General features: G+C 34.2%; 1 protein-coding gene across 1 annotated transcript in view; it reads left to right on the forward strand.

The window, feature by feature from the left end:
• The window catches only part of LOC106714965 (cadherin-related tumor suppressor), an 86,492-nt gene that overhangs the window by 50,572 nt on the left and 13,270 nt on the right, over positions 1-22,650 (forward strand). The window contains exons 2-3 of the mRNA XM_014508114.2: positions 20,043-20,351; positions 20,832-21,065. Coding sequence (XP_014363600.2) covers positions 20,043-20,351; positions 20,832-21,065 — 543 coding nt within the window. The remainder of the gene's footprint in view (positions 1-20,042; positions 20,352-20,831; positions 21,066-22,650) is intronic.

Raw genomic sequence — 22,650 nt, forward strand, 5'->3', positions numbered from 1 at the left:
ACTTTTTTACTAATATAAAATAATTATAAATATAATATTGTATTAATTTAAAATCTTATATATATAAAAGAAAGTCGTGTTAGTTACACTATTTATAACTCAAGAACGGTTGAAACGATTTGTCTGAAAATTGGTGGGCAGGTAGCTTAGAACCAGGAAACGGACATAGGATAATTTTTTCCCCGTTTTCTATCTTTTATTCCGCGCGGACGGAGTCGCGGGTAAAAGCTAGTAAGTAAATAAAAATGCGTAGTTTGTTGTCCTTGCTATATTTTTATTATTGGGTTAAGAACTTAACAACTTCTTGAAGTAAAAATCATGTTTTTTTTTACCAATAACAAAAATAATTTTTTATAATTATTTGTTTATATCTAGACTAAGTAACGTATTAGATAATAATTAACATTAATAATTTAGTTAAATTATCAAAGAAATTTAATTAATTTCGACAATATCGATTTATAGCAAAACATAAATGTTAATATTATTTAGACGAAAATGTCTTACATTTAGAGCGGAAATTAATGACAGCCGGTTTTTATAATTAATTCGTTATTCTCTTACTATCCTTGCGAATAAAATATGTATACTCGTATAATGTGTGAATCTAGGTATACCTTCGACGCCATAAAATGTTCATTAAGCCATTAGCAGACGCGTTCCATAAACAACTTTAATTGATATTATTTTGCGGTTTTTCTTTATAATGTAGATAAGACATATGAAGTTATTTTTGACTAGCGGAAGCCCGCGACTTCGTCAAATACGGAATTAAAAAATAACCTATTGTGCGTATGTATCATCTACTTTCTTTTTAAAATCCCGTTAGAATCGGTGTAGCCGATCCGGAGGACAAACGCGGCCTTGCGGACAGACATACAGACAAACAAAAATTATAAAATAGGTTTTTCGTCATCAGCAACGCTAATACATCACGCTTACAAAATATGTTTTTGTTTTTCGATATTACATCCAGACACTGAAATTTTATTAGTATGTGTAGATTTCAAACTATTTTTTACCTCATAACCAGTTTAAAATTTGTATGATGTGCTACGTCGTTTTATAAAATACTTGCAGTTGCCCGCGACTTTGTCCACGCTGAGTTAAAAAAATCTACCAATGAATATAATAGCCTATATCACCCGGGAATAGTGTAGATTCCCTACAGTAAAAGGATTTTTCTAATCGGTATCGTGGTTTTGGAACAAATTCAATGCAAACATATAAACAAACAATCAAATCATTAATTTTTCTAATATTTTTGTATAGATTATAATGGGTTTAAATGAAACTAGTCATTAGTACGGTAGATAAATATTACAAACAATAATACAGTATGATTATCATATTATCAGCATTATTCAGTTAACGAGTTTTTTCATTGTGATCAAGTTGTAAAATACACACAATTAATTTCCTGCACTGTAAAATAATTGTAGTAGTTTGTTAATTAAACAATATTCTGTTAAGATGACTAATGCCGCAACACCCTTGATTAGCCACCCGTTTCGGTACAAAACCAGTTTGCTTACGTACCGGTACTGGTACCGCGTACTGATCCTGTAGGGTAGACAAGCGGTTTGTACCTTCACATCACTATGCATATTGGTTAAAGATACACGACGGAACAGTAAAGGGTACATGACAACTAATGTCGAACATTTTCAGTCTATTTTGAGATACTATTGTTTAACTAATAATTGTGTAATTCATTTAATTAATACATTTTTTTTTTGTTGTGAAGACTTCATTGTCATTTTATTTGAAAGGCTTTTTTATGACTTCACATAATGCTTGTTCGCAATTTCACAAGACGTTAAATGCAAGTTTCACCTGGTTTATAAGAGCAATCCGTAAGCAGGTGTTGTTATTAAGTATTGAAATGTTCGTAAACCAAAAAAATTACGAACAACATTGCAAGTAATTGCATAACCTTTTTTATATTATTAGTAGTTACATTTGCAGTAACTTAAGTAGCAAAATTATAAATAATCTTGTGAATTCTATCGAACTAGCCACAATTTATCTTTGCCATATGTCGCAAAATTTGTTAGGTGACGATGTAGCCTTGGCTATCTTTGCTATAATGGCGTAAAGGTTGAGTGACAGGGCAGGGAGGCTGTCTCAGAGCGACGTTGCCTAGACCGAGACATGCCCGTTAGGCATTCAGCCATGCACAGATTGCCTGGAATCTGACTTGATATCATCTCTTCACCAATCACAGTACGTCCCGACTTGAAAGTGCAGACACTGTTAGGGTTATTACCCCCAAGGAAATAATACCTGCTTATAATAAAAATTATAATGATTTTTTCCTTGCGAAACGTAAACTCAATTGAATAATTATTTCTTCTTTGTCAATTATAAGCTTTTGTTGATTTTTTTGGATGCATTTCATGTAGCCATAAATAAACGTATGCGATAATTGTCACAGCAATAAAACTAAATAAATCTAGACGAGGTAATCCTTGAAAATGTTACGGGGGACTGTAAAAATAATCCGAGATGTACTTAGTGGATTTATGTGAATCGCTTTATCCAATAAAGTAAGGAACGTCTCGTAAATCGTGTGTACAAGGGGACGGATGGCCGCGGTCGCAGCGACACCTAGCGAGTGGGCGCATCAACCGTTACATGTTAGGCCTAGGGCACAACCGCTTATAGGGCTTCGCAATAAGCCTGTTTAGACACTTTCAACCTTATGCCTTTGTAATAAAAAAACAATGTTATCCATATTCGTGTACATGATATTATTTTTCAAATTCGTGTTTATTTATAACTAGAGAAATCTGTGAAGATAGTTGTTTTGTTAGTTATTGTCTAGGCTTTTCTTAGTATTATAGTTTTGCGTTTCGGTGAAGTGTTAGTAGTTTTCTATTTATCTTTTTTTACCTACACAAGATAAATAATAGAGCGTCAGTTCCTTTTTATTTTTCATATTAATAGCATAATTATTTTAGATAATATGAACATTACTTTGTATTCCCTCACCAAGCGCCATCTGTGGATATGACACGAACCATATTTTACTTGAGATCGGAACGGTACACGTGCTTCAAAATGTAAGGTTAGTTCGGAGAATGTTCCGAGCCACGTCACTTTAAAATATCGCCGACAAATAGTTACTATGTAGAGATCTCACAAACTATAAATAGTCTTGCACGAACTCAACATAATCCGTATAACATAATATATTTGCAATTTTAATTTATATGAGTTATTGAAAGGTTAACCATTTAATAATAATAATTATTATTATTATGAAATCTACTACCATTATTCCGATAGTCGTATCGGTGAATGGACTGTTAGCGAAAAGCTTCGGCCAACATCTTATGAAGCTCTCGCTAAACAGTTGGATTAAGGGCCTGATATAAAAGGCAGTTATTTTAGAAACAGCGCGTATAGTGAGGAGGTTCCTGTCTCTGTAGCCCTCACCACTGGATGCTTGAGTCATGGGATTCCACAGCCGGTGGTATACTATTTTTTATATAATATATTTTGTTACTTTTTTATGATATACCTAATAAGTTAATAAATGAATATGGTATAATAATATATTTTAACGCAGATAATAACCTGAGCTAAACTAATATTTGCAAATCAAAAGCTTAAATTGTTATGAATTTTACAATTTATACTTCGACGTGGTTATTACTGTGGTCACTAATTTTTATAACAATATATTTTTATGACAGATTATGACATACACGTTGATATTTTAAAAAATAATCATACAATTTTTAATGAATACACGTTATTTTATGGATAAATCCGGAAACTTGTTCAACGCTTCGCTAAACAAGCTATAACTTAGACCAATTTGCTTTGACGTATCGAAACAAGATATATTGGGTCGAAGTAATTCAGCGTAGAGATAGCAAATAACGCTTCACGGCTGAGTTGACCCCAGCCAGTGGTCTGAACGGTACAAATGGTCGTCGGCGTGAGGCGAGCTTCGATGTCGACCCAGTAACGAACGGTGTCGGGTAGCCGACGTAGTTCAACGGGGTCGCCGACTGTGTCAATATACTAAATTAATTTTCTGATACAAACGACCAACACTTATATTGGATTGCTTTGGATCCATCTTTATAATTCGACAGAGACACGAGTGTCTTTCTTAGTTAACTTGTGTGTGAATTTCAAAACGTTTTTGTTTCAAAAAACGTGTAGCTTGTTTAAAGTTAAATAATAAATATAATTGGGTCTTTGGGGTCGGAAATAGTAATAGGATATGAAACATACCTTCAGTTATTGATTGAATTGTGATTTTATACACATAATTGAGTAGTAATTTGTTATTTTTCTTAAGTTTGTTTTTTTTTCTTAATTTTTTTTAAAAAACTAGTGTACAGCGACCATCGACTATCTATTCTCCCTTTATCATCTTGGGAAGAGGGGATGGCTGAAAACCAGCTCGACACTGTATCCTTACCGGTGTTGGCGAAGCTGAGCCACCCCCTTTTGCCATCACTGTACTCGTATATTGCAAATGATTGTATTTAAAACTTTGTAAATTTCAATGGCAATAAAATTTTATTATTATTATTATTATTTATTATTAAAGTTAGGTTAAATATTAGTTTAGTGGATGACCGTTTAACTTACTATCTAACATTATGCATGTTAGTGATCGTACCTAATGAGAAATGTTTAAAGTAACTTTAATTGAAAACACGAACAAAACAATTTTATTTCTTACAATGGAAAAAATTACTTCCATTCAAAAATTTTCGATCAAAGTCGTGATCCGATAAAACGTAATGATTATTTCCTTAAAATAAAATATACATAAAATCAAGGTTTACCGCACGCAAACTCACAAATTTACTCGTTTAATAAGTTAGTGTAAATTTATTAAGGGTTCATTTTTTCGCTTACCGCAATAAAAGTTTGCGTGTGGCGAATTTATAAAGCTTGGTAATTTAGACTTTGCATTCTTGTACATTCTTATCAGAATTCAATTTCATATATAATTGTCTATTAAATAACCATTTCCTTTTCCTGTACAAGCTTTTAACACATACTAAAGTTTTAACGAAGGCCAATGTTAAGAGTTAATAGACTTCAGGCGAAGGCGTCGGGTACAAGCTATGTGCCGAAGCGAATCCAACCCACACAAAATCTATCCAATAAATACCCAAAATGCTTGTTCTGCAAGCATTCCTCGTCCATTGTGTTCCTTGCCGATTTATCTTACGTAAGGTCTGCTATTCTAGCTTTTGCGTCTACCCACGTTTGGTGATCTTGGTCTATCGCTATCTCTAGATATACATTACTGTATTTGTACAAAAGTATACTCGAAGTTCTGTTACATTGCCAGGAATGAACGCGTAATGATTATTGCCGCAGTCATAGTTTCGAGACTGCGGCGGTGACCGGTTACCTATTGCAACGGTTGACAAATCGCTCAATTGTCTCAGCGCCGTACGACTTCGAGTTCCAACTAGTTGGGTGGCGAGTTGTGCAACTGGTAGGGGCTCGGGCGATTTGACGAATGCCGGAAGACGTTCAACTTTATTGTACTTTATTGAGATTGTCCAATGGGAAATACCTGACGAGTCGCGTATGGTCGCAAGTTTTACAGTTTTCTGTGATTGAATAAATCTCAACGTACAATATACACGCACAGTTTGATGTGTGTACTTATTATCACATATATAAAAGAAACATTTTTAAGAGATGACAAAAAAAATCCAGACTGTAAAACGTAACGAATTGGTTTAAAGAGTACAGTTTCCATATTTTATCTCTAACCTTTTTGCTAATTTTATATAAGTAAGTAATTTATGTATCTAGCGAAATCGTAAGCATATTGAAAGGTCAAGTGCTCTCTTCGCTCTTCAACTAAGAAGTTGCAATTTTAATGCATCGAGTCCAATATTTCCATACAATCATTTATTGTAACGTCTAATGGTAATTGAATTAGGGCTGCGGTTAAAGGTCTAGCCGGGACTATCATGTTGTCACCATAAACGATGCTAAAATATTGCCAGCGTGAAGAAACACGAATGAAGTAGAAATATTAAGCTTTTGTCGATCATGTAGGGAGTCTACTAGTTTACAGAAACGGTAAATCAATATCGTTTTTCTATTGTACCGAATCTAGTTAGATTCTCAGTTCCGGTTCATGATTTAACTACTAAATAGGCGGCCATGAAAATTTTATTGTAACATCCATTTAAATTGGCATTAAAATTAACATCATTGAAAACTATATTATTAATTGACCTAAGCAATATACTAACGTTTCAAGTTTCTGTTGCGTCTAGTTTTTTGGTCTGGTGATTTACCAATCACTTTAACGCCATTGCTAAAGTATTTAAGGGAACTCGAGACAGATCAAACAGTGGCTCAGTCACAAAAAATAGATCAGTTTTACTTTTCTTAAAGATTGATGACGATAGTTATTTGAATGTTCTTATATGAGGTAAACGAAGTGAATCCTGTGAAACACTTTGAGATCTTCGAATCTCGGAGGTAACGGCCGCAGCGGAGGCGGCGGCAGTACACCGCGAAATATTTCCCAAGATACATCGGCACGAGTGCGATGCGCCGATATCTTCGGGCGCGCGAGTCGGAATCGTCTATCGAGTCTATGATCGGCTTCGACGAGGGGTCACGCGCGTTAAACGTAAATCAACATATCTCGCGACGGGAGATCTAGCCGAGCATGCGCCCGCCCAACAAAAACTCAATTTTATAGCCGTAACACTACACCCGAGAAAAAAGTAAATAAATTGGACATGTCCGAGTGAACGACCGAGCTCCCGCCACAGACAACCCTTTACGGAATATTTATCTAAAGCGAGGTATATCGTATTTTATGATTATTTTAGGGCTCAATAACAATCTGTTCGTGTACCCGTCATAGCAGACTGTGGTTGGCATTTATGTAACCCACGGTCATTTAGTAGATATTTATATTATTAGTCTAGAACAAGATACCAGACATGATTATAAATTACGCTATAAAGGAACAGTGTCTCTTGAATGAGGACTTACGGACAGAATTGAAATAGCTATGGTTTAGTGATCTGAACGTATTATTAAAAGGGAAAATGAAGAAATAGTGGAAAAAATAAAAAAAATGTCTTAGTGTTGTGTTTATGTTTAGATGTAGAAAAAATTAGACAAATATATAATTTATTGTCTAATTGACACTATAACTCATTTTGTTCATTAAATTGTTATTGATGATGTTTTTCAACTTTCGATAAAGACTCGTTGCAAAATAGTTTCTTATGATAAAACCGGACCACCTATCTGAACTATCACATTTTGTAATTTCAATAAAACTGTTTATCATTAATCAATGACTACCAGCTCTCAGCTAGGTGTTTTATTCTCGATGTGACCTAATACACGCCGGAATGTGGATCGTTGTGACACACTTCTGCTAAGGAGTTGATCACACCGAACGTGGGATTTAATTATCACGCTGAGGTGTCGGCGTGTCGTTATATGACCTGCCTGTGGGAGAATTCTGACAGCATTCCTTGTTTGACTTATATTGTTTGCTTTACACTCAGTAATAAAGACATTTGCTTCTAAATGCTTGCATAGTTAATAGACTAATTGAGTTTTGGTTACTTAATTAACATAGATTTTAGATTAAGTTAGATTGAAACTGCTATCATGCTATTTCTTCAAAACGACTAGGTAGATAAATATCTTCTGACTCACCCGTCTTAGCTCTGTATTGAGATAAACGTACGCAATGACACATTGAGAAGACGTCAACGCGACCCCTGTCAGAGGTCCGGCCGTCAAATTCGTGAGCGTTGCGACAAATAGTCGCAGAGCGCAAGCTGCCACGATCGGCCGGTCGAGACCACGAACGACCGAAGACGGGAGACCGGAGGCTTCGGCATCCCCGATCTTTATCTCGGCTATCGATCTTTATCTGACAGTTTTACGCGTCGTGTCGCGATTCCCTTCGCGATGCACCCGCTACATACACTAAACCATTTTGTTCTTGTCATTTCTTGAAGTTAAAACAAATTAACATGGCTACAAAAATATATTATGAACATGCAACTTTGATATGTTCGCTTAGATGAAGATATTGTTTATAATCATTGGTTATTATTTAGTATGGATAACACAAGATAATTGTAGACATTTATGCATCATAAGGATTACTAGCGACTCGTACCATAGCAGAAGAATTATCGCTGAAACTATCGCCTTCCAAAACCGATCCCAGCGCGTCAATATCTCCCTTTAATTTCATCGCTTTAAATTATTTATTGTATGTAGTAACTAGATTCATTGATGTTGGAAAAAACATACCACCGACGCTCCATCGCTTTGTTGTTCGACTGTAGCTCCTTTTTATATTCTATTTCTCCAGAAAAAGTTTTAAAGTTCTTTTTTAATCGGCGTAAAAATAGCTTTGTAATTAGTTGTTGATTTTTTTGCCGATTACTGTAAGCTCGGTGCTTTAAATCGGAATGTTAAGTGACTTTTTAGTCTACAGTAACAGTAACAAGATAATTTCTACTTTTATCATCAGTGTATTTCCACCATCAGTGTATTTACCACTTTTATTTGGTGATTTTATTAAGGAATGCTTTCAATAAGATGCTAAAAAGATTTGGATGAATTTTAGTGACTAAGATTTTTAGTTTCTTTTATTATTTAACATATAAAAAAACGCACCGATCGAATCGACCAAGTTAAGATTCTTGTGATCATAATTTGCAAGTTATTTAACAAAAAAAATTCTGAATTTAAAAATTAACTTCTAATGAAAAGAAAAAAGTCTTATCAAATGAGAAAGATGTAACGATAGCACATTTCATACTGTTATAAAACTAGATAAACTACATTTATGTCTTAGCTCAGTTCAACGCCGCAACCGCGATTTAGTGTTAGCTTGATTAACCGGAGCTGTCCTTGGGCCTTAGTTCTTGGTGTCACTGCGCCACATTTGTGACGTGAACATTGCTTCATTAGCCCTATCACTTCGTACTTTACTCCAAACATTATCAGTGGACGCTTTTAGTTCGTAGATTTCACCCTTGATTTGTGGATGCTTCAACCTGACAGAACTATCAGCTAGCTAAAAATAGTTACGCCGTATCTGGTCGACTTAATTGAATTCTTCAACTGTTTTATTTAATGCATTCGCTCTACCAATGGAAAATGCTATTGGCAATTTATAATTCAATTTAAAGCAACTTTTATTTAAAGGTTACTTTTGTATTAGAAAAATTTATCATAACTTAGTTGATTGTGAATGTGTTTATCATTTTTTTAAAGAAAAAAATAGATAATTGAATGTGTTGAAGTTATGAAGGTCTATGGATTTCGGCTGAAATCATAGATTATATTTAAATATTTAATCAGCATGTATGGAACAGAACAAAAAAAATGCCTCAGATCTTCGCTATCAGTTCGTTAATTAATACAACTTTTATTATATAAGTTAATGGTTATATAACATTTAACAGTTTAAGCGTTTTTCTAATATCCTGTTAGTTTATTAGGCGATTGTTAAGTTGCTTAGCGCTAATTAATCCAGGTGTAGACCGTGTTTAAAGTGGAGCGCACGGCTCACTCTTAATTACTTCCATGTTTCAGACGCAGTATAATTCAGCATCACTAAACTGGTTATACAATATACAGTATGTATGCATGAGAACTATTCGCTAACGGAAAACATTCAATGTAAACTAACCTCAACAAATATAACACCTTTTATATCAATTATTTATTTTTAATTTGGTTTTGATATACACAAGAAATTAAGGTACTCATGGGTACAATTGGTAACTATTTTTAATTACAAATGTAGCGAAGGAATTAAAAAAAAACAAAATATCTGTAAACGAACAGTGTTGAATAAAATAATTATCAACACTGTCTTATCATGCGAATTCCGATATGCCCTTAACCCATTTTATTGTTATTACCTGTGTTAATAATTATGTATCCAGAGGTAAAGTAAACGACACCTTCTTATGTCTTTATTTACAAAGAAAAAAGGCAACATCGAAGTCAAATATCATTAAATACCACAAATAATGTGAAACCATTTCGAGCTGCGGTATTTTTAGCGGCTAACACGTTATACCTGAGTATTCCTCGGTATGTAACACGCAAAAATCAACATAAAAATGGATCTCGAACTTAAGGCCAAGTCTTAAAGGATTTTCGACAATATTAATAACATAATGTATTCATTTTTTATAGGCGAAAGAAATAAACTGTCAATTGTTTATCTGATGTTAATTGACAAGTGATATTTATAGATGCGTTATAATTATATTATAATTGAAAAATACATTGTCAACCATTGTATAGAATGGAGAAAGAAGGTAAAGTAGGCGGGAGATTTGAAAAGGAAAAGGTTTTGTGACCGGCATTTATGATTCATTAAACTAAACACAGAAATACCTTATCGTCTACATTATTAGACAATTTTTCCATGATTTTCTTGATGTTATTGTAATTGAATATTTTTTTCTCTCATTCTCATTAAACTCTGCAATAAAATACGAAATACCATAGGAACCTGTGGTCAATTTAAAAATAATTTGAAACCTACATGAAAAATATGCATGCATATTTTCTTTATGACGTGTCAGAACGAACTGCCCCTTAAGCGATGATTGAATGATCCTTAATGAACTGGCTTAAGCCCTTAGGTAATGTAATACGAAGCATTAAGCCCTACGCAGACTTCGCGCAGCAAACGACACCGTAACCTTTCAATTATAGCAGCACTCAGGATAATTGGATCACTTGTTTCTGCAGCTGTATGGCAATTCACAATCGTACAATTTAAAAAAGTCCAACTGACTTTAATGAAGCCTTAAAAATGTATCGAGAAATTTGAGTTGATACGCGTGTTAATTAAATTTTGTTTTTAAAGTGATTTTTAATATACGCATATACAATTATTTTAATTATTCATTAGTGTGTATGGGTCTTTATGTACTAAAAGAACTACTCGTGAAATTGCGGCATTTCATTTTATTAGTTTTTCGATTACACTTTATTTTTGGTTAATGAACTTCGAATATGACATACAATAAATTTATCAATCGGTGTGTACTGTGTTTTTACACATCATTAAATCGTTCAATGGAATAAAAATACTTGAATATAAATCTACGCAGTTGAATAATAACGCGTGGGTTGATGGACATGTTTAACATACACCATTGAAAATTGTACATTCGTTACGAATATATTTTATTGAAGTTAGACATTAAAAAATAGTATAGTTTAATTTTTAAGAAACTAGCATATCATAATCATGATTAGCCTTTGTCTGCCCACTGCTGGATAGGCGTTCCACAATACATGCAGTGTGCATATGCAATTTAAAAAATAAGAATAAAAAAAAATAAGGTATTCGTCTATAAGTGTTTGTACAATCTATTCTAGAAGCATCTCAATTAAAATTATCCAATGAATACATGTTTCAACTAAATCCTTTGTAATAATTGCATTGTTCACCAAAAAGGTCCGATGATTCAGTGTTAAACAAAAGAGTAGTGTTAAATCGTGTTTACGTAACAAACAAGGGCCGTTCGTTAGCCTGTATTTCGTCGAACGGGAATCGAACCCCGCGCCACAGCCGCTCCGCTTGTCAGCACAACGATCTCGCTCCCATTGTGTTCTTTAGACCAACATTGATAACGTTCTACTTCGCTAAGAGAATTTTAATGAAACCGGAAAGTGGCCAAATTTGTTTATCGATTGCCGCATTAAATGAACACGGCTTGAAGAATCCGCCGCTATATTTATTATGTTAATTTATCCAGTTAACCACAGACTACATAAAGACGCACAGATAAAATGTAAGATATTTGAAGATCTATTAATATAATTAATGGCATTGCAATGAAGTTGGCGTAGAAGTACCGGTGTGTTTAAATGTAGATTCGTTGTTTTTTTTAATCTGTATTGTATTTTAATTGGGCTAATGACGATTGTCAAAATATCCTTATCGAAAAGATGGGTTCTCATTTATCAAGAACTTTAAAGGTCAAACAAAAATATCATAGAGCTCCAAATAAAATATTAGCAAATGAATTCTTTTTTTTGTATTTAAAAAATCTGTGCTACAAAAATAGTGAACAATATTTATTACTCATTGATGATTTTAAGTGGTCAATTAAACATTGTTAATATAATCTGTCGAGATGCTTATAAGTCCATACGCGACGCCACGAATATCGTAAACTAGTAGTCAAAGTTTTAATTAATCAATGTTACAATCGAAATGTCAAATGTTTAATCTATAGTAATTAATTCTCTATAATTTCCATCAATTTACTCGTACCAAGATGAATACCAATTTCTAAATGTTTTTTTAATACTTTATGAATATTTAAGTCAAGTGATCTTTGTAATCAATCTACAAGCTACTGTTGTTACCTACGGGGTCTACCACTGCCAAATGTTAAGTTTTTGTTTTCTTTTTCGATGGTGTTATGATACGCACTAATTTAGTTACATATAAAGTTCATTGTGACAGTACGTTAGAACTGGGTGGCAGGTGTAATGCTTGTTCATTTACTATCTTCGAAGAAAAAAAAAAGAATATAGAGGAGCAAATCGGCGTTTTCGTCGGCTTAGGTAAAGCGAACACAGGTACTGGCAACAATAGTCGCGCTCGCCAAGGAAAAAGTCGTGACCGAATGTCGGTCGGGTCGGCGGGACGCTGCGGGCGTAAATAATGCCGACGTCCGATCTTAATTATCGCTTCATCGTTAGAGATGACCGACGGGCATCGAGCATCGGGCGCTCCGAAATCGGCGAGCCGGTTGCGACATCGCCCCTCCTCGCCATCGGGCCTTTAGCCGCCATTATCGCAACGGTTCAATCTCCCACCGATAAATCGCTAGAACCACCTGCGCGTACCGACGTTTTGGCACTGCGCTCTATAATTCTTTTGTGCCCCGATCTATTGTCTTCGTGGTGATGACTGGATGTTTTTAACTTTAATGGCTAGATAAATCTAGTAAACAGTGATATCTTAATGTAATAAAAGATGTTGCGATCAATATTTTGTTCCGTTGCTTTGAATCACGAAATGTTTTGCGATTTATTTTTTTGTTTATTAATGATTTATTAAAGTTGTAATTTGTTCTGTGTTAATGCCTTTAATACGACGTGTATATTAACAAAGTTTCTTAAATTACATGATATTTTGATTATGGGAACTCAAACACAATGGATTGACTCGACACATTAAATAACATGCAATGTTTAAACGAGAACGATGCGGTTTCATTTAGTTTTAGTTCGTTAATCGTAAAGCGCTTTGTATTCGCCGCTACAAATGTGCTGATCCCGATGGCGCTGCGCTGGTGGAGCGACGTTGAAAAATTCTCGACTCGTGATTTCGGTTCGTGTACTCCATTTATTAACTGCGGGACAGTAAATATTGTTTACAGGGATTTCGTTTGGAACTTACCTAAATTCGTATGTTAAGAATTAAACACTGACAGACAGCAATTAATTATACTGCAAATTTATGCCGAGTGCCTTCCGAAATCAAGGCATTTATATATGAACACAATGTTTATCAGATGGTATAAAGATTCCTATCTATGACAGTACAATATTAGGAAGAACTTGGAAATGTTAAACCCCACAGTACAAGAAAAAAAATTCTATTGTTTTTTTTGTTGTTGTAGGCATCAATCTTAGTTTTAAGATGAAATTCCATTGCTGCTTTCTCATTCATGATTACGTACACTTTGATGTGGTCTGGGTATGTCATGACAAGCAATGAGTGTCGTGTTACACGGCTTATTGAAGACGGCAAGGAGAAGATGATAAACAAAGTTGGACCGCTCATATGTGTTTTAGAAGGCACTATACTCAACGTTGAGATTTAAAGATTTCGTCTTTACAACTCTCAAGTATTTATAATAACTCCAATTAATTTAAAAATTCCTCTGAAAAAAGAAACAAACAACATTTGATGCAACATTATATTAATTAAATTCTTTGAAACTATGTGAGGTATTCGTAATAACTTCGATGTACACTATCGATCAGTTAATAATGCGAAGATAGTGCCCTGAGGGTACAAATTTAGGAGAAATCAGGAATGTTGGCGTGTTGCCCTACGGCGTAGTCCTCGCATGCTCACTGATAATAAATATCATTATGGACATCATATGGCACGGAGGGATGTTTTTTTAACTATATTAATGTAATAAAATACAATTTTGAACGTCAAGTAAGATAAAAGCTAAGAGATAAAATAATGATTTTTTTATTCAGTTTGTTTTATTTAATTCGACAACTTAATCGGAATTGTTATTGAGCTAATTTATTACTTTTAATATTTTGCTAATAAAGGTTTATCGGATATTTTATCTTTAGCGTCAATACACTACTTACTATTTGAACAAAATAAAGTTTATACATTATTAGTTGTAAAAGCAACTAAGATTTCAAGTTTAGGTTAACTGTTTTTAGTCAGTTGTTATTTTGCAAGTATTTATATTTTTAATTGTCGTCAACATTTATTACATCTTATTATGTCGGAGTTGTGTTTGTTAAAATTCAATACATGTTTACCTCATTGTTATGGTTTCGGTAAACATAGGGTCAAAGATATCGGGCGGATGGGCCCGGGGCGATGCAAATTGCGTCCCCGGTTATCGGTGCACTTTATCCGGGATACTTTTGCGCTCATTTTACATACATTTGCGGGACCCAACCGGGCGTGGGCGACCACTCCGCATGCTAATGTACTACGCTCCATGTACTCACGCGCATAGGCATTTTGTAATCAAATTACTGTACTTCCAATAGCCCCCTTTGCAACTAACTGATCACGTGAATTATATGTAATGAAAGATGAACTCTTTTTTTCTAAACTGCTTGTTTTACGTATGTACTCTTTGTTGTGATCTTATTATAAATTTTTGGTTAAATTTTGCTCATATATTTCATGTTTCTAAATACCAAGTACTATTGTCGTCATAAGAATACAAAAAAGTAACAGGCTTTATTAATTTTTACAACACCCAAATATAGCAAGCAAGCAGTTAAATTCAAAGTTGTATTGTAAATTCCAGATTAAAAAGTAGACATAATAGGGTTGGCACAAAACATACATCAACTTAAAGTGTACATTGTATTTTTGACACCCTAACATAATTGTGAAGAGCCTCGCGGGAATAGCGGCGCAGCGGAGCGTCGGTCACGAATCGCTCTAAACATAGAGGCAGCCCTAAACGATGCCACCATATCCGTCGGCAGGCAACAACCACCCATGCTTCTTACGCCGCACAAAACAACAGCCTCGCCTACTTCTCGGTACCTTCATCATTACCATTGACCTCAAACTATGTAACTATAATATTTATACGGTAAAAATGTTTAACATTTTTAAATAATACAATCCGTTCCAATCTTGTTTGTTCTGTTTTTTCATCTTGTTCAAATCCAAAGCCTATTAATTTTAACCGTAGACAAAATGCAGAGTCGCACATTTTACGCTAACCCGCATTTTCAAAATATTTAAGGTAAACCTAATTTTCTTACTTAACTATTATCACAAGCTAACCATTTCATACATAACTTCACTTTATATCACAATTTTAACAAAGTTACTGAAATAACACATTAGTACAGACAATTAGATAACTTAATTTTAACTTCTTTTTGAGGTAGTTAAAAAATAAATTACAAAAAATTCTTTATGATCTTTATTAGATTTTGTTGTTTATAATTTGAATTTTATTTCCAAAGATGTCGAATCTTTTTAAAGACATGCTATATTTTTTAAGAAATAAGTTGGGACTTTCTTTTTGTCGCCGTCCGCAATATTCCTGAGATTGGCACGCCTGTTCCTTATTACGCCGATAATAACACGATGTTAATACATTTTTGAGGTAATTTTCTAATATTGAAAAATGATTGATCACTTTATGGACTAAATAAAAGGATACACCATTGTATTTCGAGGTGCAAGGTGAAATTACATAAAAATGAAAGGGAGGCAATAAAAGGAGGGACGTCAAAAATTTTCGAAGTAAATGACTGGCATGATTGATGTCCGTAAATCTACATCGCACTGTGGCCAAAAAGACAAATCTGACAATTTTTGAGGCTCCAACGCTCGTATTAGGCTCCACTATATTCTGCAAGTAAAGACATAAGCTGATATTAGTTCAAGAGAAATAAACATAGAGTAAATTTTTTAATAAGGTGGCAAATGTGCAAGAGGTCACCAGATTCGCCGAAATAATGAAGCGACCGCTGCGCATAGACATCGCAAATGCAGATGCGTTGCCTACCTTTAATGGACGGAGGACGACGGACAGACAGAAAGAGAATATTTCCCCTTCCTATGCGTCCCATCATATCTACGGCCTTGGAAGAAAAGGGTGGGAAGGGAAAGGACCTCCGTACCACAATCATCAGACGAAACGCAGCTTGCTTCCACCTTTCGTCTGTCTTCTGTGAGGTCGTGGTATTGCACCGATCGACCCGGCCCGTTTGTGCACCTAACAAATATTGTTGTTGCGAGATCTACCGCTGTTAAAATTATTAAAGTGTTAAAGTTATTTTAAAATTTCACCAATCATTATCAGTGTTGAAAGAGACATATAGGCACCATTTATCGCTATCTACAAATAGATATGCATTAAAGCAATCTGCGTAAGTTATAGCTGACATAAATCATGCAAGTTTAGTTGAGTGACACTCCATTGCGTACAATCACTCGACTTATATTTGAGTTTAAAATTCGTGTCAACAAGTGATGTAATTGTTTCGTTTGTTTTATTTTTACCTAGTGATGACTGAATGTACCGATTGTACAGACGACTTCATAAGAATACATTTGATAAAAATAGAACACACATATAGTAGTAATGGTTTAATACTTAAATTGTATCTCATCTGATATATTTAATCTATATAACAACAGATAAAAAATGTTAAAAACAAAATAGACGCTAAAAACTTGCATCATATTTTTATTTTAATGGGCTAAATAATTCTGTTTCCATTTTAATTAACGTCGAACGTGTTGCTATTCTCATATCGTAGTTATCTGCATTCGCACTTCGATACTGTACGTTGTAAGTGAATTTTAATTTTTTCTTATTTTCTGTACCATAATTTGTTGTTTGTATTTTATGTTTAGTAATTGATTGGTTCATAACTTTGTTTTATTCTTCTTTGGCTTGTTATAGGTTCAATATTCGCGGTGTGTATTTTATGTGACAGAGAGTGCGACTATCAGACATAATTTTATATGTAAACTTAGAGTTATTTATATTAAGTAGGTATTAAATAAATGATTCTTTATTCTGAACAACAAACCTTTGAGTGGTTGGTATTAATCTAGTAGCAGACTATAATCAATTATCGAAACTTGATGAATTGTCTATCCTACTAAATCGACGCTCTGTCATTTCTCTTCCCTTAATCGATTACTTCAAATATGATCTCTAGGGGGTCCGTTGCGGGCGAGACGAACTATGTGAAAGGGTTTTATCAATAAATCTTTGCTTTTTTGAACATTTATAACATGGCCGGTTATGGGTTTGGTCAGAAATCATAAATATGAACACTTCTGCTTCGCTATATAGTATAATACAACAATATCAGAGTTGATATAAAACGTAAATAATTATTTGTTTTTTTTTTATTACATTTTAATAAGTTACTATTTCGGCGAGATCTTTAACAATTAAAAAATGTACAAGATAGTTTTAGATTTATTGTTCGGTCAGTCAAGAGTTGTTTTTTTTATGTCGTAAAACTTAAGTTATACACCATTAGCATATAGCGACGATACGAATAAGATATACGTCTGATTAAACTAACTTGATTATGGCACTAATCAAGATTTTGAAATACAAAATCGTGCGCACTGTTTACAGTCGCTTCATCGCGTCATAAGGCAGCTAGTTCAAATTAGAACATAGCAATGTTCCACTTTTATAGTTTTGCATCTTTACACTGTTGATAATATTTGTTAAAATTAAACATGTATATCAAGTTTACATAAATTCTGGCTACTGTATTATTTTCTTAGCCTAGTAGTGTATTAGTAATATGCTGCTCATGTAAGCATCAGTTGTAATTGTGGAAACCCGTACAAAGATAAATATAAGTTTTTTTTAAGGAGTATAACAAGTATAATAATATGCAACTAAATATTTGCAAATAACTATAAATTAATTATTCTTGCATGGATCTGTTACTATAAACTAAAATTTGAATCCTTCTTTATTAAATTGTAAAGAGATACAATCGATTTTAATTTGAGCTACTTTTACCTGAATATGTACGTATCGACAGCAACTTCGGCACAAAGAAAGATTGAGTTATCATAACAAATGCTCATCGTACTCAGAGAAGTCTACAATCGTTGGTTTATCTGTGACTTGGCGATCGATGTGTCCCGAATTCCTCGTGCGGTAGTAATGGGTAACTCAACTAAAATTGATGACCCGCAGATCAGCTCACGATTCATATGTGTGAAGCAGATAAGTGAACCGGCTCGCAGTTCAACTCAATTTGCACCTGCATAGAGTTTTAACTTGCATTTCGAGCTGTGAACTGCGAGTTACGAGGCAGCTCGCGGATCTTCGTCTCACATATTTATTCTTAGAACATTGCGGTGTGCCGTGAGCAGCCAATTTAGTTGTTGAGTCGCAGCTCAACGGTTCAAGTCTATGTGACCTGAACTTTTGAACCGGTTCAGAGTTACACACGTCTATCGTACTGTGTGGATGACGAAACGTTGCTGGTTTTACTCTTTTACTTGCGCCTTTGTTAAGTCGTCGAGCGTTCGAGCGGCTTTTTGTAAACGTCCACCGCCGCGTTGTACCCCAACCTTCATAAATCTTATCTAACAGATCTCATCAAGCGAGAATTAAACTGTATACTGACTAAGGTCTAGTGTTGTTCGAGCTATCGGTTTATTATAATTTGGAGGATAAATATGATTTTGTTAAGTATACTAACGTGAACCGTTCGGTAATTGGGAAAGACCTATTGCCAGCAGTGGGCAGATAAAGGCTGATGATAACAATGTTAATATTAGTAGTAGTTTTGTGACATGTGAACATCATAAGTGAGGCTCATAAAAGAAATCTTACTTCGTTTTCTTTCCTCAAATAAACATTTTATGATGTTCCATACTACTATTAGATTAATTTTTCATATATCAATTATAATACTACCTACAAAGTTTCTAAGATCTCAAAAGCTTCATACGACGACAGATACTTCTATCAGAAGTTACATATCACAAGATTTTTTTTTTATTTTGATCGCTTAAACAGCGAATGATTTAAAGCCTGTTGTCATATTAGGCCAAGGAGAATTGAGTCAACACGACAAAGTATACGACTTTCTAACACTTAAGGAGATTGAAATGAATATTATAGAACTTGATTTAAACTATCTTTAACTGAACATATCTTAATAAATATTATTTATTGATAAAATGCGGATATTGGAAGTTTAAAATTAAATGAATTCGATCATTTTTTTAAATAAAATCATTTTAAATACATCAAACGTGGTACCATCATTACAAACCAAGCGCCTAAAGGCTCGTTTTGTGATTGGCTCAGTCGGACCAGTCACACATTTGTCGGAGGGCGCTCTCGCGAACTGCATTTTTAGAATTATTAATTTCGGCCGTGTGTTAAAGCGGTCCATTCTGTGACCACGTCATAAATTAAACATTTAAACGTTTTTCGACGGCCATTTGTTGTGGTCGATGCTACTAACTAAAGTTTTAATTACGGAATTATTTAGCTTTCAGAAAAAAAAAAACAATGCTGTCCAAATTTTATTGCAAAACAGACAAAAAGGTGCATTCAGTTTTGGTCAAAAACGTCAAATTTCGTACGTAATTATTATAAAATGTGATAATTAAAACACTTTAAAACTTTGAAAGAGTTTCAAGTTAAAAAATTAACTTGTCATGAATTTGTAAACATCGCCTGACTTTACAATTTTACGATTACTGTCGTTGTAACAAATTGTAACCAACCAATAGTAATAATTGCATTTGTTCACAGGTCGAGGTGACAATTCTGGACAAGAACGACAGTCCGCCTGAATTCAAGAACATCCCAGCTTCATACCCAGCGTCCGAGGACCTCGCACCTGGACAGAAGATTGCGACAATACTCGCCGAAGACCCAGACACCATCGGTACAATCACGTACAGCATACAATCAGAAGAACCCACGCCTTTTGCTTTAGACTCGAACACAGGCGAATTAACCCTTAAGGAGCCTCTGGATAGAGAGACGATATCTGAATACCAAGTGCTAGTGAGGGCAGATGATGGTATGCAATACACGGATTTAACAATCGTTGTTCAGGTACGAATATACTTATTTTTATAGCTCCATCTACATGCTAAAGTATTTATTTAACCGTGATAACGAATAGTACAATTAATTCGAAATGCGTTTGCTTTATCTCGGTCCGTGAGTGGACTTTAAAATATTTTACAATATGTATACGGTCGTTAATACGCCGCCGCTGGCAGAATCGCAGCGACTCATTCTGGCGCTACCTCTATGTTTATCATTAAGACTAGAATTCGTTTTTAATTGGACGATATTATTTTTTGTTATTACTTAAGGTGCTATTAAAAGCTTTCAAAGCTAAAACAAGCTTGTAGATCATATTTATTACTTTTGTATACTTAAATGATTAGTTTTTGAAGTACGAAGAGAATCACAGTATTGGCCGAAACGTTGATATTACGTTCTATTTAACTGCATATTTAATGTAAGAATTCATTGTATTCCATGATTTAATTTTTTATCATTGAATTATAAGGGTTTAAATTTCAGGTAACTGATACTAACGACAATCCTCCGGCGTTCAAAGAAAATGCTTACTCATTCGATATACCGGAGAATGCGGCGCGCGGCTCCGTGGTGGGCACGGTCGCCGCTATCGATCTGGACTCTGGACCGAACGCACAACTCACTTATACTGTGGTCTCGGACTGGGCCAATGATGTCTTCTCATTGAATCCACAGACTGGAGTCTTCACATTGACAGCAAGACTCGACTATGAAGAGGTAAGATTACATTAGTCAAACATTTTAAAGACATTTAAGGTTACACAGACTGAAGCTTCTAAGACTGAAGTCTTAGAAGCTTCTGCTGCGGTCCGTGTACGGTGAATTCAACTGCTGATCCGACGCCGACTGTTTGAAGCTGTCGGTACCGATTTCTTGAACCATTCCGTCTTAGATAATCTTAAGCTGGCTGATGCCGACAGCTTAGTTTGTGAACAATAAAAAATGTTTTTCATCTTACAACTCTTGCCTACGTCTACATAATATTTTCTTATTATCAGGGCGCCTAGCCCGAATATTCGTGAATATTCGCGAGAATGTTCTCGTAGCGTCATCGACTAAAATTATATTAAAAATTTTTGCAGCGGGCGTAAAATACACCAATAAATCTTGACATATTTTATCGATGACGTTATTAAGACACGTGTCGCAAATATTCGTACAAGACCCTCTGAAAATGAAATCAAAATCACGAAAATTTAAGGGCTAATTATTAAACTCCCTATCATTACCGTAAATTAAATTTAACTTATATTGAGAACTGTATCCATTTATTTATTGTAATAAATTGCGTCTTGCACTTAACTTAGCTACTAGAGATTATAATGTCGAGATCACGATAACAGCCTAAAGAAAACTGACATCTGAACTGGAAACTAGTTTTAATAACTGTTAAAGACCAGGCTTATTTACTCTGCAAGTTTATTTTATACTAGCTCTCGGCCGAGATTCTGTCCGCGCGGAATTAAAAAAAACTAATAGGTAGCCTATGTGTTCTTATAGACTATGTTCTACATCTGTGCCAAATTTCATCCAGATCCTATTCCCGAGATACTTTTTTACAAATATCTATCTATCCATACATCTAAATCTAACTTTGGCATTTGTAATATTAGTAAGTTTATTTATGTTACTAATTTGATGGTTAACATTGATTTAACATTAAAACGAAGCAGAATTTAAATTGACGTGTCTTAATTTGTATCTGAAGTGTACAGTGGGTAAACAATAACATAACAACTTCTTAGTAACATTGATACGAAGTTATTATTTAATATTAATAATTCAACGATCATAGAGTTATTATTTCTTCATCTCCGTAAAACAATAGTTTTTTATAGTTCAGTTCTGGCTGCACAAAAATTACAATAACAAGATATTTCATTGAAACAGCTCATATATATTTATTATCTAGACCTTGGCATATTGGATCGGGACGTTGAACGCTATATGTGGCTCGGCGAATTTACAAATAAAATATTTATGGGAACAACGCGCACATCGTTTCCGATGTTAACTAAAGATTATTATGATCTGTGAAAATAATGTAGGTATTTACCTAATTGTTTAAAAGCACTTTGTTGTTCTAAATTCACATTTTTTAATTGACTGGTAGTTAACCAACCATTAATTGATTGACGAATAAATTTTATTAATTTACTTTATAAAAGTTAAGTTAAACCATGATTTAGACTAAAGTGATGGTACTGTGGTTCCAACTAATTCATTTAAATAAAAAAAAAATTATTCTTATTTTATTATTATAGGATTTAGTTAAAGAGAATGAAAGATTCCTCAACGATGT

This window comes from Papilio machaon, chromosome 7 (genome assembly GCF_912999745.1).
Source record: "Papilio machaon chromosome 7, ilPapMach1.1, whole genome shotgun sequence".
Classification (NCBI taxonomy): domain Eukaryota; kingdom Metazoa; phylum Arthropoda; class Insecta; order Lepidoptera; family Papilionidae; genus Papilio; species Papilio machaon.